General features: G+C 44.2%; 1 protein-coding gene across 2 annotated transcripts in view; it reads right to left on the bottom strand.

Moving 5' to 3' along the window:
- Positions 1 to 18,488, bottom strand: part of DNAH10 (dynein axonemal heavy chain 10) — a 176,780-nt gene that overhangs the window by 89,650 nt on the left and 68,642 nt on the right. For both annotated transcript variants that reach the window (XM_050747794.1, XM_050747793.1), the window contains exons 26-32: positions 16,449 to 16,602; positions 14,197 to 14,430; positions 11,672 to 11,794; positions 8,872 to 9,105; positions 5,718 to 5,941; positions 1,007 to 1,276; positions 718 to 901 (exon numbers count right to left, since the gene is read on the bottom strand). In XM_050747794.1, coding sequence (XP_050603751.1) covers positions 718 to 901; positions 1,007 to 1,276; positions 5,718 to 5,941; positions 8,872 to 9,105; positions 11,672 to 11,794; positions 14,197 to 14,430; positions 16,449 to 16,602 — 1,423 coding nt within the window. The remainder of the gene's footprint in view (positions 1 to 717; positions 902 to 1,006; positions 1,277 to 5,717; positions 5,942 to 8,871; positions 9,106 to 11,671; positions 11,795 to 14,196; positions 14,431 to 16,448; positions 16,603 to 18,488) is intronic.

Here is an 18,488-nt window from a genome sequence, read left to right as displayed (position 1 = left end):
GGTGCATGCCACACCCACAGCGGGTATGAGTCTCAGCTGAGAAAATGTGAGCCTAAGAGACCACCAATCTAGCCAGGTGCAGCGGTGCGTGCTATAGTCCTAGCTACTCGGGAGGCCAAGGTGGGAGGATCACCTGAGGCCAGGAGTTCAAGGCAAGCCTGGGCAACATATCGAGACCTCATCTCTAATTTATAAAAAGAAAAAAAGAAAACTAGCAAGCATCTGACAAACAGTCTTGGGGGTTACTTGCCAACCTGCCCAAACTCTGCCTGGATGGATGTGTTACCTTCATTTCCTGTACAGCAAACAAGTTTACCTTCTGTCCTGGAGGGAGACGCTATCTCTACCATCCAAGGCTGTTCACTGGAACAGATATATTCTGGAATAAAAGCTGTCACAAGACGTGCAAAACCACATCACACCTGCCCTAACAGTCACCATCTTTGACATTTCTGCATTTTCCCATTGGCCTCTACTGATACAGCCTGACACACCATTACCTAGGGGCCAGTATAGCAGTGGCTAAGCATGGCCACACTTACATCCCAATCCCAAATGGTGACAATCGGGTCACATCCCGAATAGAAAAGCTTTTCCAGATTTCAAAGCAACGATCTCCCCTGCTATTTCAATCACTGCAGTCATCATGCCTCAAGCTTAGAGAAAGTGCCCCACCCCAAGGTAAGTGGTAACCACAAGCGCCAGGCCGACAGTCACCTGGGTGAGCGTCAGGTAAATCCGGTCAGTGAGGGGCGTAATGACCAGCCTGCCGTTCAGACCCATGTACTCGTATCCGTAGCCAAAGGTTCCTGTGCACTGGCGGATGTTCAGCTCGTCCGGCTCCCGGTCCCAATAAAACCGCAACTGACTTTCCCATTCAAACTCTCGGGCCTCCAGGATGCTGGACCGCAAGAAAGGTGGAGGAGGAAGTGGAAACCATTGAGACAGACCAGAGGACCACGAAGGGTCCCTTTTGAAATGCCAGTTGCCCCCGGAAAATGCTCACCTGCCTCTTATGAAAGAATCAACTATGTCTCTGGCGTGCACGTCAATGATGAGAACGGTGTTGTATTTTTTCCTGTCGTTTTTGCTCAGGGGCATGGTGATGCGCGTTACCAACTCATCGATCTGTCGGTGCATTTTCCTGCCGTAGTTCTTCATGGCCTGCTTCTCCCCTTTTTGCACTTTGTGGAAGACATCTTCCACCTCCCAGGTCCACCACACCTGGCTGGCGGCCAGCACCACCATGCCTTGGTACAGGAGCATCCAGTCGACTCTGCAGAGAACGCACACGTGTAAGAGGCTCTGATCGATCTGGGGACTGGTACCCAAAACAGTCCCTTCAGGAATTTATTTCTTTGATCTGGAATAGGAAGGGCAAAGTAAAGGCTTCAGGTAAGCAAGTACCTGCATTTGTTTACCTAAGTCAGAGGAGTAAGACTTAGGTAGGAGTAAGATGTTACCTATCTCTGACTAGGTAGTAAAATTCCAGGCCGAGGGTGCCTCTCGCCACAAAAAATGTTGCAGGTACCTGACTGCATAGAAAGATGCCAGATCATGGCCGGGTGTGGTGGCTCACGCCTGTAATCCCAGCACTTTGGGAGGCCAAGGCAGGCGGATCACCAGTTCAAGACCAGCCTGGCCAACATGGTGAAACCCCATCTCTACTTAAAAAAAAAATACGAAAATTAGGCATGGTGGCATGTGCCTGTAATCCCAGCTACTTGGGAGGCTGAGGCAGGAGAATCGCTTGAACCTAGGAGGCAGAGGTTGCAGTGAGCCAAGACCACACCACTGCACTCCAGCCTGGTGACACAGCAAGACTCCATCTCAAAAAAAAAAAAAAAGAAAGAAAAGAAAAGGAAAAGAAAGTTGCCAGATCACTTTTTCAATGTTTTGGGCCAGTCGTGGTGGCTCACGCCTATAATCCCAACACTTTGGGAAGCCAAGGTGGAGGATCACTTGAAGCCAGGAGTTCAAGACCAGCCTGGGCAACATAGCAAAACCCTGTCTCTACAAAAAATAAATTAAAAACTACCCAGGCATGATGGCGCACACCTGTAGTCCCAGCTACTCCAGGGGCACTGGAGCCCAGGAGTTGGAGGCTGCAGCAAACTACAATTGTGTACTGTACTCCAACCTGAGTGACAGAGCAAGGCCCTGTCTCTAACAAAATAAAATAAAATAAAATAAAATAAAATAAAATATTTGATTAAGGTTTTCAAACTTACTTAATATTTGGGGTTTATTGTAAGAAGTAAAAACACATTCCAGGCTGGGCATGGTGGCTCATACCTGTAATCCCAGCATTATGGGAGGCCCAGCTGCGGCAGATTGCTTGAGCTCAGGAGTTTGAGACCAGCCTGGGCAACACAGTGAAACCTTGTCTCTACCAAAAATACAAAAATTAGCCAGATGTGGTGGCACATGCCTGTAGTCCCCCCTATTCAGGAGGCTGAGGTGGGAGGATTGCTTGAACCCAGGAGCTCAGGGCTTCAGTGAGCTGAGCTCACACCACTGTACTGTGGCCAGGGCAACAGAGTAAGACCCTGCCTCAAGAAAGAAAATTAAAATTCCAACAAAGAATTTCATAGTCTCTGACCACACTGCCCAGGTTTGCAGGCCAGGCTGTATCATGCTTTTGAATTTTTGCCAGTCTGAAAGGTGAAACGAAACACCTCATCCTCCCGTAATGTACAGATCCTGCTGAGTTGCGGGGTTTCTCCTCTTTTCATATGTTTGGATTTCCTCTACCAAGGCACTAACTTACATAGCTTGTGATTGCCTTGAAACACATTTAGGCAAAGCTTTTTTTCTAAACTGCACTTAAGAAATAATGGACTCAGAGCTGTAAATGCCTAATATGGTTGGGCTCCGTGTCCCCACCCAAGTCGCAACTCCAATTATAATCCCCATAACTCCCAGCTGTTGAGGGAGGGACCTGGTGGGAGGTGATTGGATCATGGGGGCGGTTTCCCTCATGCTGTTCTCACGATACAGAGTGAGTTCTCATGAGATCTGATGGTTTTATAAGTGGTTGTTAGTTCCTCCTTCTCTCTCTTTCTTGCCACCACGTGAAAAAGGTACTTGCTTTGCCTTTGCCTTCTGCCGTAACTGTAAGTTTCCTGAGGCCTCCCCAGCCATGCGTAACTGTGAGTCAATTAAACCTTTTTCTTTATAAATTACCCAGTCTTGGGTATTTCTGTATAGCAGTGTGAAAACAGACTAATACAATGCCAATACTGGAAAAGTGACTTCGGGTTACTATAGTTATTATCTTGATGACCTACAGTTAATGGCAAAATAAATTTAAAAGAGTATGAGGCCGGGCGCGGTGGCTCACACCTGTAATCCCAGCACTTTGGGAGGCCGAGACTGGCGGATCACCTGAGGTCACAAGTTCAAGACCAGCCTGACCAACATGGCAAAACCCGGTCTGTACTAAAAATACAAAAGTTAGCCAGGTGTGGTGGTGGGCGCCTGTAATCCCAACTACTCGGGAGTCTGAGGCAGAAGAATCGCTTGAACCTGGGAGGCGGAGGTTACAGTAAGCTGAGATCGGGCTATTGCACTCCAGGCTGGGTGACAGAGCGTGACTCTGTCTCAATAAATAAATAAATAAATAAATAAATAAATAAATAAATAAGTAGGTAGGAAAAGCAATAAAAAGAACATTGACCTTTGTTGTCTTATTTTAAAATTCTGCGGTGCAGCTAAAACCTAAAGATTACTTATATCCATGATCCCTACACATCAGGAGAGAGACAACAAAGATTACGAACGCCCAGAGGATGACACTGAAACGACGAGCAAAGACTGGCCTTGCAAAGAACGTGACAAACCTAGAATCAGAAACAGGGAGAGGTGGCAGCTGAGGCCGCAGGATCAGAGAAGATTAAATGACCAGGGCAAAGCTAAGAAATCCCAGGACACTGGTGTTTCCTGGGACTAGATACAGCTGGCCTTAACTTCTCAGTGATGCCACACGTATCAGCTCAAATAAATCAACATGCTCATGTCAACTATTCTCCCTGTTGGAAGCAACAAGTTCATGTGCTCAAAGGCGCATTGGGATGAGAAAAATATCTTTTTCAGTCCATCAGGCTGAATTCCCTTACTCTTTTCCACCAACTAAGAACTGCCAAACGTAGCAATGCCCTAGCAAAGTGGTAGCTATCATGCAAATAAAATCAACTTATGCTGACATAAAATTCATAGTATTTTGGAGCATGAAAGAGACTTTAAAACATTCAGCGATTCATACATACAGAAGGCAGAGACTTCTGTCTAGTTTGGTTTTGAAATAGCATCTAGCATAGTGAATAGCCCAGAGCAGGGGTTGAAGAACTATTGGTTAAATGAATGCTAGGGCCACCTCCTAACAACTCGCAAGACTAACTGTCAAATACTCAGGAATTCTGCAAGCTGGTTGTTAAACCACTTACTGTTATTTCACTGAGCTTTGAAATCAGCCATGACAGGAATATTTGCACCATGGAAACTGGCAAATACTTTAAATCAAAGCTTTAAAAAATTTTTCCCAGACATTCAGTTTACTAGCATACCACTGAACATATCTACATAAAGATGCAAACAAACTCTTTATATGCCTCAGTACCTCAGAAACAGCAGGATCATAGTCAAATAAATATTATGCTGTTCTCTGATAATTTTTTAAGTAGATGTTTGCATTTTGCAAAATCAAAAAGGCAGTGTGCAAAATCAAGAGGATGGTGTTCTCATAATAACAAGGAAGATTTTATGTCTGCATCAAGGCCCTGCCAAATACACTCCAACTTTAAGGGGGATCCTGTCTCAATCCAACAGAACAAGTTAGCCAAAGAGGCTTTCTGTATTTCTAGTTGAACTGCACTCAGCTGCTAGGAGCAGGCAGGATCAGCATGATATCCTGAAGCCTCTTTAGCCACAAAAATCTTTCTATGCAGTAGAAATTCAGTAAATATTTTAGAAACGTTACATACACATAATCCTACTAAACACCTTGTTTCTGGTGGTTCACTAAGTCAGCGGGCCACATGCTAAGGGTGCTGGGAATCCCCTGGGAGCTTGCAAAAACACAACTCCTCAGGCCCCACCCCCAGAGGTCTGATGCACAGGTGCAGGCTAAGACCCAAGAATCAGCATTTCTAACAGTCGCAGGGGCCCTGTGCTGCCACCAGGGGGCACACTTTCAGAGTACTGCTTGGTGTGATCATTTGAAGACTGCTATCTTGAGCTCGCTTCGGCAGCACATATACTAAAGACTGCTAGCTTGCCCAGGTGCAGTGGTTCATACCTGTAATCCCAGCACTTCGGGAGGCCAAGGTGGGAGGATCACTTGAGCCCAGGAGTTTGAGACCAGCCTGGGTGACACAGTGAGACTCCCTCTCTACAAAAAAGTACAAAATTAGCCAGGCGTGGTAATTCCCATGCCTGGTAGTCCCAGCTACACTGAAGGCTGAGGTGGGAGGATCTCTTGAACCCGGGAGGTCAAGGCTGCAGTGAGCCATTGTGCCACTTCACTCCAGCCTGGGTGACAGAGCAAGACCCTGTCTCAAAAAAATAAAAATAAAGACATCTATCTGTCCACTAATTACCTATTGCAAAATAATAAAACCTCATTTGGAATGTCAGTCAATCTACTCCAAGCCCTTAAAATTAATCCATTATGACTATGAATAGGATAGAGCAATGCACGTTCACATTCACAGACTTGCCTGCTTCTGTCTTCACAGTATCTAAAAATAGCCTCTTTGGTAATTAGTCTGTTAGTTCTTCTCATTTCATTCAAAACTGCCGTCATCCAGTCCTCCACGCGCCCTTCGGCCCGCACGATCTTCCGAAGCTCCATGACTTCTCCTTCTGCTGAAATCATCGCGGACACCAGTTTTTCTCCACTATCGCCGTCGTTAAACCGCAGCGATGCTATGTTGTCGTACATCTGCAAAACAGGGAGAGGCGGCCCTGTAAGACCTGCACTGAGTTCTGGAATCAAAGACCAGCCAGCAGTGCTTCATCCAGCAGAGCTGCCACGATGCAAGCAATGGCAACCATTGAGCCGAGATCACAGGCAAGATGGATGTCACTCACCCACCTGTGTGGTCATCCGAAAGACACTTACTGGGGACTTTCATTTACTCTGCACTGTGCAAAGATCTGTGGAGGATTGAAAATAGAAAGAAAAAGAAGACAGACTCTGTCCCTAACCCTGCTGGAATGGGGAGATATCTGGACATAGGAGCCAGTGGAATGTGGAGGCGGCGGAAGGGTGATTAATTAACACCCCAGGCTGGGGAACAGAGGCCTGTGGTGGAATCCCAGCTTCCCCACTATCCAGTTGAGCAACTATGGGTGAGTTGCTCCTCCTCTCTCTGCCTGGAATAAACATAATCATGGCATTTACCAAGGTGGGCTTGGGAGAATCAAATGAAACAATGTAAGTCGAATGCCAGCACACTGTTAAACACGTGGCATTTGCTGACTATTATCATTGTTATTAATCAGAATAACATTTAGGACAATGGGTCCTTTAGGGCCCACCATATAATACAAGGCACTTGCAAATCAGAGAGGAGAGGAAGGCAACAAACAGACTTTAAAAAATAAAATCAGAGGTCTCCAAAAGAGGCAAACAGTAAATGGAGTATTCCTGATACTGTATTTTTCTGTAACAGTAAAAGACTTGTTTACAAAAGTGGAAGCAGAAGGCCAGGCACAATAGCTCATGCCTGTAATCCCACCACTTTAGGAGGCTGAGGCAGGAGGACTGCTTGAGCCCAGGAGGTAGAGGCTGCAATGAGCTGTGATCACACCACTGACTCTAGGCTGGGCAACAAAGCAAGGCCCCATCTCAAAAAAAAAAAAAAAAAAGAAAGAAACAGAATACTGTATAAGACTCCCCTTTGAGAAAGGAAAAACATGCAGTCAAAAATATGAATTTTACTTTAAGAAGGAAGTCAGCATTAATTAAAGGGAAAGTATGGAAGAAAGCACTTGTTCCTAAGTGCTCTGTTAATTTGGAATGGAGGAATTACCCTGCAATACTGATTCTCAACCGGGGATGATTTTGCCACCAGGGGACATTGGCAATGTCTGGAGATGTTTCTGGTTGTCATAACTAGGGAGGGGGTGCTACTGGCATCTAGTAGGTTGCGATCAGGGATGCTACATAATATCCTGTAATGTACAGGACAGCACCCACGGCAAAGAGTCATCCAGCCCCAAATGCCAGCAGTGCCGAGGCTCAGAGCCCCTGCCCGGGCTGACCCTAGATAAAGAGCTTTGATTAGCAGGCCAAAGATCATGTCTGGTCAGCCTCTGTTCTCCATCACAAGGGACAGTTTTCTCTGTTGTTTCCTGCCATTCCAGAAATGGTTCATGGATACATATACATTTATTTAAAAAGTATGAAATTATGGTCTGGAAGGAATCATAACAAATTCATGACAGTGGCTGGCGCCTGTAGTCCCAGCTACTCTGGAGGCTGAGACAGGAGAATGGCGTGAACCTGGGAGGTGGAAGTTGCAGTGAGCTGAGATCACTCCACTGCACTCCAGCCTGGGTGACACAGTGAGACTCCATCTCAAAAAAAAAAAGAAAGAAAGTAGAGGAAGTATGAATGGGGATGAGGAGAAAGAGTATTGCAAATTTGTACAACTTTACAAAAAAAAGAGACAAACCAAATATGACTAAATGGTAACACGTGCCAATTCTGGGTAGTGGAGAGGGTTGTTTAGCCAACATTGCAAAGCAGGCGCTGTTCAAAGTGCTTTATAAATAGTGACTCATTCCATCTTTATAGCAGCTTCACTGAAACAGGTAACTACTGGGGTTATGTCCGTTCACAGATGAGGAAACTGATGTCCAGAGAGATCAAGTACCTTGCCGAAGGTCACACAGAAACTCAGAATAGAGCAAAGATTTGAACCCCAGCCATCTGGTTCTAGAGTCCATGTGCAAAACTACTATCCTCTAATGCCTCTCTGTTTAATATATTAGTCTTTGTATATTTCTGTATTTTTTATTTTTAACTTTTTTTAGTTTATAAAAGGAAAGGTTTTGGACTGTGGAAAAAGAGCTGAATCTGGTGTGATTTCAGACTGAGTGAATATCATCAGACTTACATTTCAAATTAAAACTCCAGGGCTGAGTGCGGTGGCTCACACCTGCAATCCCAGCACTTTGGGAGGCTGAGGTGGGAGGATCGCTTGAGCTCAGGAGTTAGGGACCAGCCTGGGCAACATAATGAGACCCCATCTCTCCCAAAAATATATAAAAAATAGCCAGGCATGGTGGTGTACACTTGTGGTCCCAGCGACTCAGGAAGCTGAGGTGGCAGATCACTTGAGTCGGGGAGCTCGAGGCTGCAGTGAGCCACGAATTGCACCACCGCACTCCAGCCTGGGCAACAGAGCCAGACCCTATCTCAGAAAACAAACCAAAAACCCAACTCTAGCAACATTTCAGTCTTTTTTTTTGAGACGGAGTCTCGCTCTGTGGCCTAGGCTGGAGTGCAGTGGCCAGATCTCAGCTCACTGCAAGCTTCGCCTCCCAGGTTTACACCATTCTCCTGCCTCAGCCTCCCGAGTAGCTGGGACTACAGGCGCCCGCCACCTCGCCCGGCTAGTTTTTTGTATTTTTTAGTAGAGACGGGGTTTCACTGTGTTAGCCAGGATGGTCTCCATCTCCTGACCTCGTGATCTGCCCGTCTCGGCCTCCCAAAGTGCTGGGATTACAGGCTTGAGCCACCGTGCCCGGCCAACATTTCAGTCTTAACCCTTTGGGTTGAACCTCACGGCAAAGGGAACCAGGGAGGACCAAAGGCAGTTCTAAGGCTTACACGGGGAGCCCCTGCCCACCCAGAAGGCTGACCTTGATCATGTGCTCCTGGACGCAGAGTGGGTCACTGCTCCCCAGAATGCTGAGCAGCTCATCGTCAGAAATGAAGAAGAACCTCGGGAAGGCGTTTCTCTTTGAATCTAAGTAGTCGTTGAGGCTTTTCTGACATTTCTCCAGGCCCTCGCTGACATTCTGTAGGTCACTGAGGCGGTTTGGGGCTTCACAGCACCTCTTGATCACGGGGTCTTTTAAGGTCTCGCCCATGATCTGGACCAGGACAGAGGAGAGCATCAAGCAGGGTGAGCAGGGAGAGCAGACACACTGTGTTTGACCCCCAATAGGCACTCGCCAGAGCCCAGGTACAGCAGAGACCAAACTGACAAGCTGCCCAGTGCCATCGGCTTTCAGGGGATCAGTTTATCATTTTTAAACATGTGTATCCTTAGCACCTTCTAACGTACTACATGTAACTAACCGGTTTCTGGTTTTTCTTTTCGTTATCCCATAAGGCGGCCAGCGGCACGGGGAAAGGATTTTTTGTCTTGTTCACTGATGGGCTCCACCCCACCTTACAGCAGTGCTTACACCCAGTAACCCAGTCAACATATGCTGAGTAAAGGAAGCTGGCAATTCCACCGTGAGCGACTTGTATATACAGAATATTCACAGCAGCTTCTTCATCACAGCAGAAAAAGAAAGAAATAGCCTCCATGTCCAGCAACAGGTCAGTCATCTGCTGTGAGTGATAATTTCGATGTTTATTTATTGAAATACGTCAAGCTGTTCAATGAAAATAGCCAATGATATTGGTAAGAATGATTCTAGTTTCATGCCTGTAAACCCAGTGCTTTGGGACAGTAAGGCAGGATTGTTTGAGGCCAGGAGTCTGAGACCAGTCTGGGTGATACAGCAAAACTCCATCACTACTAAAGAAAAAGAAAAAAAAAAAACCTTTTTTTTTTTTTTAAGTTAGCTAGGTGTGGTGGTGCACACCTGTCGTCCTAGCTACCCGGGAGGCCAACGTGAGGATCATATGAGCCCAGGAGTTGGAGGCTGCAGTGAGCTTTGATCACTGGGCAACAAAGCAAGACCTCGTCTCTTTAAAGAAAAAAAAAAAAGAACGATCCTATTTTGTAGAATGTTATTTATTTATCTACATATATTTGTATGTTTATGCAGGAATAAACATTCCACAAAGCTACATGCTCAACCGTTAAAATGGTTACCCTGGGCAAGGAGATTATAGGTACTTTTTCCTTCCTTTCTTTTTTTCTTGGCTTTTTGTAATTTCTAAAGCATTCTGTAATAAATTGATATTTGTCATGTTAGTCTTCTTTTTTTTTTTTTTTTTTTTTTTTTTTTTTGAGGCGGAGTCTCACTCTGTCACCCAGGCTAGAGTGCAGTGTCGACATCTCAGCTCACTGCAACCTTCACCTCCCGGGTTCAAGCAATCCTCCCACCTCAGCCTCCTGAGTAGCTGGGATTACAGGCATGCACCACCACGTCTGGCTAATTTTTCTGAATTTTTAGTAGAGATGGGGTTTCACCACATTGGCCAGGCTGGTCTTGAACTCCTGACTTCAAGTGATCGCCCACCTCAGCCTCCCAAAGTCCTGGGATTACAGGCATGAGTCACCGTGCCTGGCCTGATATGTGTTGTATAATTCTTTTAAGTTTAAAAAAAGAGCTTATGCAAATGGGTATGAAACAATTATAAACACTAGTGGATAAAAGAGACAAAAACATGAACTGGCCACCTCTAATTAAAGAACACAGCAGCAAAGCTAAGTAGCAAAATACCCAGGCTTTGAGAGCAAATGAGCTGGGTTAAAATCGCAGCCACACTAACTACCAGCCACTGTGATGACCAGTCCAACCTTCTGGAGATGACTTTAAAATACATACACCCTTTCATGGGCAATTTGCTTTCTAACAATCTATCTTAAGATATTCACTCTATGGAAAAAGCATTAGGCAAGAACCTGCACATTATTTATGAAAGCAAATAACTCTGTTCAAACAAAATGTCAAATTACTAGAGATCAACTAAACTAATGTCAGCCCACTCACTGGAATATAGAGAGCCATGAAAATATTTCCTCAGATGACTTCCTAATATGAAATGTTTCTCATAATATTAGGAGAAAATTATGACATAAAGTTGTACACAATATGATTACAATTATGCTTTTTAAATGTATACACATAGGAAAAAGATAAAAGGAATATGTTGACATGTTAAAGTGACAGAACCATGAGAGATACATTTTTCCACTGTTCTACGTTTTCAAAATATTTTAAACAAGCAAATATTGCTTTTATAATAAATGTAAAAAAGATTCAGTGTCATACGCCAGCAGCTAAAAATCAAATGGGAATTTTTACTAGACAGATTAGGGTCATAAATAATGACAGGAAAAATTCAGAAGCTACTAGTGGGCCGGGTAAGGTGACCCACACCTGTAATCCCAGTGCTTTGGGAGGCTGATGTGGGAGAGTCACTTGAGGCTAGGAGTTTGAGACCAGCCTGGACAACGTAGCAAGATCCTATCCCTGTAAAAATGTTTTAATTAGCTGGGCATGGCAGCACATGCCTGTAGTCCCAGCTGTTTGAGAGGCTGAGGTAGGAGGATCTCTTTAGCCCATGAGTTTGAGGCTACAGAGAGCCATGATCACATCACTGCACTCCAGCCTGGGCAACGGAGCAAAACCCTGTCTCTAAAAAATGAGAGAGAAGCTACCAACGGAGAAAATACAATGTGCAAATAAAAAAGTACAAATATCTCAAAACACTGCCCTTCTTTCATTACTAAAATACAAGTGAGTCACTTGCCCTTTTAAATACTCTATCGATGTTGTCAAACTTTTTTGCCTCTTCTGGGAGTTGTGATCTTATATCTCCACCAATAAAAATACTTTCAAGATACATCCATTTTCTCTGAACCAACATCCAAATCTGTAAAAGTACAAAAGGTCAGTGTCAGCAGGGGTTATCAGATACCTCCAGGAGTGGATGGCAAAGCCCCACCCTGACACGGGACAGACCCAAATCAACCCCGGTGGAAGGACCTTCCAGGCAAGGTGACAGAGTGAGCATGTGCATGGCCAGCTCCCCTCCACTCCAAAGAAAGTGAATGCCGAGGAAAGCATAACTAATGGCCACACTCTAAAGCAAAAGAAAGCTCTCCACGCAGCCCAGCACAGGTAGGAAAATGTCTAGTTATGAGAAGGGGGTGAAGCCTGTGACCCACAACAACTAAGGACAGGCCATGCCAAAGCCATGCAAAAAGTGAGCCAAGTACCAAGTGCCCAGCAAGTCCGCTCCTAGGTATTGACTCAAAAGAATTGAAAACAGGGACTCAAGTAGTTGTACATGAATGCTGACAGCAGCACTGTTCACAATAGTCAAAAGGTGAAAACAACCCAAATGTCTATCAGCCAATGAACAGAAAAACAACATGTGATCAAGCCACATGATTTAATATTATTGGGCCATAAAAAGGATGGAAGCACTGACACATGCTAAAATGGATGAACCTGGAAAACATCATGCTAACTGACAAAAGTCAGACGTAAAGGATCATATATCGTGTCATTCCACTTATATGAAATACCCAAAATAGGTAAATCCATTGACACAGAAAACAGACTGGAGGTTGCCAGATGCTGGGGTGAGGAGATGGGTAGGGAGCGACTGCTTAAGGGGTACTGGCTTTTCTTTTGGTTTGATGAAAATCTGAAACTAGAGGTGGTGGCTGCACAACACTGTGAATGTACTAAATGTCACTGAATTGTGCACTTTACAATAGCTAGTTTTATGTTATGTAAATTTCACCTCAATAAAAAAATTTTTTTGACTGAACATGGTGGCTCATGCCTGTAATCCCAACACTTTGGGAGCCCAAGGTGGGCAGGTCACTTGAGGTCAGGATTTCAAGACCAGCCTCGCCAACATGGTGAAACCCCATCTCTACTAAAAATACAAAAATTAGCCAGGCATAGTGGCACGTGCCTGTAATCCCAACTACTCTGGAGGCTGAGGCAGGAGAATCACTTGAACTCAGCTGGCAGAGGTTGCAGCGAGCCGAGATGGCACCACTGCACTCCAACCTGGGCAACAGAGCAAGACTGCATCTAAAAAAAATTGTTTTTAACTCACAAATTAAAAAACAGTGCTATATCCCACATAAGAGCTTCCACTAACACAAAGTCATAGACAAAACAAACAAATGAACAAAAAAGCAAGGCAAGGAAGCCCAGGCATGATGGAGGCCTGATCACACACTTGGCCGGTGAACCAGACCTGGCTTCATCCCACCCAAAGCTTGGATTGTGGCCAAAAACAAGGTGCTTGCCTGTGGTCTGGGGAGGAAAAAAAGGCAACTGCACAAAAATGGTGCAGTGAGCCTGGGTTGCTCACAGAGGTCTGGACAAGTGTTGCCCAAAAGGAAGAAAGCCCCAAATCACCTACTATAAGACCTTGCTACTTCCCAGTGTGACAGGCCCCAGGTTAAAGAGGCTGCAAAAACAGATGACAAAGTGAAGCAAATACAAGAAAAAAAAAAATACATGTGAGATGAGCTAGAAAAAAAAAATACATGTGAGATGAGCTAGAAAAAAAAATCAAAATCACACAGAGGAAAACCCACCACCATAAGAGAGAGTCAACAGGCATTTTAAAAAAAAGTGTAGAGAAATCTGAAAAGGAACGTAAAATAAATGTTTCTAATTTTCAGCGTCATCAAGGAGGCAAAGCATCCTTGCAACAAGAACAGAACAGTATCAAAGAAAAACAGAGATATACAAAAAAGAAGCAATTAGGAATCTTGGAAATGAAAATCATTCACTAAAATAAAAACTTAGATCAATTCCTTTGATCATGCGCTCTTCCCCTCAAAATAAATCAAGACAAAAAGCATGAAAGAGGATCATTTGTTTCTAAGCACAAAATATCCTCATATAAAAGTTCTTGGCCGGGCGCGGTGGCTCAAGCCTGTAATCCCAGCACTTTGGGAGGCCGAGACGGGCGGATCACGAGGTCAGGAGATGGAGACCGTCCTGGCTAACCCGGTGAAACCCCGTCTCTACTAAAAACTACAAAAAAAACTAGCCGGGCGAGGTGGCGGGCGCCTGTAGTCCCAGCTACTCGGGAGGCTGAGGCAGGAGAATGGCGTGAACCCGGGAGGCGGAGCTTGCAGTGAGCTGAGATCCGGCCACTGCACTCCAGCCCGGGCGACAGAGCGAGACTCCATCTCAAAAAAAAAAAAAAAAAAAAAAGTTCTAAGCACAAAATATCCTCCTATAAAACCACTGCTATGCACTGGCTCTAATCCATCTTTTGTTCATCTTTTCTCTCACCTCAATGACTTCTCCTATTAGAGAAAGCGTTTTTTCCCATTTGTGAACAGTTTGCAGAAAAGGCCCCACAAATCTGCTTCCTGAGATGCTCTGCAGGTTGAAAGTGTTGTCATCAAGAGACTGAATAATTTCGTCAACAGAACCCAGGATGTAGCCTCGCTCCTGTGTGCCTTTGTAATACTTGACTACAGTGAATTTCATATTTTCCCACGTGTCTAGGATTTCCTTCACAGCCTGTTCAGGAATAGAAAAAGAATGATTCAGGTACACGAACTGAAAAGACCAAGCCCCAACCCAAAAACACCTGCCTTAGCTTGCTTTTGGCCAACAACGCAATTGGAGTCCTGGGTCTGTTTCCTGAAAAGTTGGGATTCTGTCATGGTAATAATAGTCACTTATCAAGCATTTGCTATGTGGCAGGTAAGCATGTCACATACATGATCTCATTCAGTCTTCAAAGCAAATACCTCAAATTATATTGGGATTATTATCACCCACATTTTACAGAGATGGCAACTGGGACTCAGACATGAGGCTTAGCTACTGAGCCCCAGAAACAGGATCTAAACTCCACAGTCTGCCCCCGAAGCCTGCACAGTTATGAGATCCTGCCCCTGTGCTTACTCTACTGTCACAAAAAACAAATTACAAAATGATATGTCTCTTATGATTCCATATTCAAAACAATCTGTATCGAGGCAGGGGGTGGTGGCTCATGCCTGTAATCCTAACACTTTAGGAAGTCAAGGTGAGCAGATTGCTTGAGCCCAGGAGTTCATGACCAGCCTTGGCAACATAGGGAGACCGTCTCAAAAAAAAATCTGTATTGATACATATGTATATGTATACATATGTACGTGTATACATTATATGTATATTATGTGTATGTTTGGTATATTGTGTACACTGTGTGTATATGTATACATGTGTGTATATTGTGTGTATATGTGTATATTAGGTACATTATACATTGTGTGTATATGTATATGTGCGTACATTATATGTACATGTGCATATTAGGTACACTGTGTGTACATTGTGTGTACAAGAATACATAGTGTACATTATGTGTACATGTATATATTAGGTACACTGTGTATACATTATGTGCATACGTACACATGTATATACATTATGTGTATATGTTAGGTATGCTGTGTGCACACTGTATGTATATTTTGTGTGTTTCCATGCATATGTATCTATATGTATATACATGTGCATATATACATGTGTGGTATACTATGTACAGTCATGCACTGCATAAGGACGTTTCAGCCAGTGATTAATCTCATATACAATGGTGGTCCCATAGGATTATTAGACCATATTTTGGCTGTACCTTTTCTATGTTTAGATACACATGTACTACTAGGTTACAATGGCTGACAGTACTCAATATAGTCACTTGCTGTACAGGCTTGCAGTCTAGAGCAATAGGCTCTACCCAACAGCCTAGGTGTGCAGTAGTCATCCCAGCTAGGTTTGTTTGCACAAACACGAATCAACTCAGGAGACATTTCTCAGAATGTGTCCCCACCATTAGGTGACACACAACTGTATACATGTATGTGCATGTATGTGTAGGGGTATGTGTATGTATGTACCTGTGTATGTGTATGTTTGTGCACACAAATGCATGGGCATATATGCACATATATGAGTAGTATGTGTGTATGCATATGTATACGTGTGTGTATGCATTTTTAAGTAGGGAAAGAAATACACTAAAAAGTTAATAATTATTTTCAGGTGGTGGGATTATGAATTTTTTTCAATTTTCTACCATCAACATCCATTACTTCTATTTAAAAATCAATGGCAAAATAAATAAATAAATAAATAAGAAAAATTTTTTTAAACAATGGAAAATGAAACTACAATTGGGAACAATAAAAAATTTAATTAAAACAAAAATTATATTTCTACAATAAATAATTCTTTATTACTGAAGTACAGCAGGTACTAGAGCAAATATGTTTTCTCTTTTTTGTTTGTTTTTCTTCGAGACAGAAAATGTCTCACCCTGTCACCCAGGCTGGAGTGCCATGGTGCGATCACAGGTCACTGCAGCCTCCAATTTCCAGGTTCAAGTGATCCTCCCACCTCAGCCTCCCAAGAAGTTGGGACTAAAGGCATGCTACCACGCCCAGCTAATTTGTTTTTTTTAGTAGAGATGAGGTCTCCCTGTTTTCTTTTTGAATTAAAAAAAGACTCTGTTTTCTCCAGCCTGTTTTTAACTGAAGTCTTACCTTCTCAATGGCAACCTCCTTGATTGCTGCTGTGACAATCTCATTGAGAACATCTGTGTGTTTGTGCAGTTCCATAGCAAACATATTTTCTAGGGTGAACGTTTCGGTCATTTCAAAAAAGACAGACGTTTTTTCCATAAGTTCTTTCCAATGCCTGAAAGCACATCAGCATTCAAATCTTTATGCTTACTGAGTTTAGTGAGGAGTTTGATTATTCCCATTTAAATCACAGGACAAATCTCACTTTGTAAATTCTTATAATGAAATTCTGAAACATGAGGACATCACTGGAAATATATTCCCAAAGTTCTCCAAAATCCCAGTGGCCTCCAGAGTTAAACCTGAAAACAATGTATCGCAAAATACTATATACACTAGTCTTGACAGCCATCTCATAAAATATACAACTTTTAATTATTGGGAACTGCTTCCGTCATAGTCTCTCGACCAATGACCTCAATCTCTGTTGAATCACTCAGTCTTTTTGGAGCCTCATGTAAATTATGAGTGCTCGTGCATTTGATAAATATTTCAGTGCTGACTCCATGCCAGGCAGTGGACTGGGGTACAGAGTTACCAAGGGCAACGCCCCTAGCTTCAGGGAACCTGCCATTTACTTGGGGAGACATACAACAAACAATAAACAAATACATAAATTAAATAATGACATAGGATTTTGAGTACTATGAGAAAACCACAGTGTGCCAGAGGAGGGACAAAGGGGCCCATTCAGACGGGACAATCGGGGCAGACTCCTGTGCACACAGACACCACGGAGGCAGCTCTGCTCTTCACCTGACTGGCCTACCTTTAAGGTTTACATCTGGCCTGTGAATTTGCCCATGTTTTGGTTCTGTGTATATGGAATGGGTGTGAGTAAGGGAGCTAAGCATGATGCTAGACAGCAAAACGCCATGGACCCAGCACGTGAGCAGCAAGTGTCGAATCACTGAGTGTTGTTGTAAACACACACACACACACACACACACACACACACACGGCCATGGAAATGGTCAGAAAGGAGGCCCTACTGGTTCATCAGTCTCTGAACCCCCTGGCCTAGCACAGCACTGACAGGAAGGAGCATGTCAGAACTGAAACTGAGGGGTAAGTGTCATCAGTGCCTGCTCTGTGGCTTATGGTCACTTGCTTTTTATTTTTTTTTCCCCTTTGCCCATGAAGCTGAAGTCCTCACCACTGAATGCTGAAACTTAACCTTCACCAGCTACTATGGATAACATTCACAGGTCACTATGGCGATGATCACTTTGGTTGTTTTTCAGGAAGTTGAGCCAACTCCTCTGTCCAGTTCCAACTGGTTGAGACCACTGACGTTTCAACTGGGCCTGTGCAAGTGTCCCAGAGGTGGCCTTTTGATGTTGGAAGGCCAAAAACTCCACCCTCAGGCCACGCTGACACCCCCATTTTCTGTGCCTATGTTCTGTGAAAGCTGTGAACCCCAACTACACTTGTTCAGAATGAACCTGTTACTTCCTTTTTCCCACCATCAACCACCTTCCCCCTCAACTTCAACCACCCCACTCCCCTAACCCCTAAACATCCCTAAGCCTTATCTTCAGGGAGGCAGATGTGAGGGCTGCTCGCCTGCCTCCTTGCTTGGCGGCCTTGCGAATAAATCTTTGTTTTGCAAAACCCATGTCACGGCGATTGATGGACTGCATGTGGGCAGAGCGGACCTGGGGCCAGCCTGTGACATAACCCTGGTGGTGGGTTAGAGGGTCCACACTCAACACGACATAGCCCTGAGTCACTGGGAGAGAGTGATTCCCTCTCCAGTTCCCACCCAGTCCTTTCAATTATAGTAAATTACATCGAAGGGAAAGTCTCCTCTTTGTGCTTCTGTGTGACAGAGCAGGAGCACCCTCATCTTGGACAAACACTGTCACTTTAAGGTCCAGCTCCCCTTTCTAGCCCATGCATTTCAAGGAAATCATTTCTCTTCTAACTACAGGCTGCCAGAAAGAGCAGACAGGAACACACAGACAAAACAGCTCGGGCACAGAGGGAGGAGAGAAGGAA

This window comes from Macaca thibetana, chromosome 11 (genome assembly GCF_024542745.1).
Source record: "Macaca thibetana thibetana isolate TM-01 chromosome 11, ASM2454274v1, whole genome shotgun sequence".
Classification (NCBI taxonomy): domain Eukaryota; kingdom Metazoa; phylum Chordata; class Mammalia; order Primates; family Cercopithecidae; genus Macaca; species Macaca thibetana.
The sequence above is the reverse complement of the archived record's forward strand: the minus strand, read 5'-3'. Positions and strand labels throughout refer to the sequence as shown.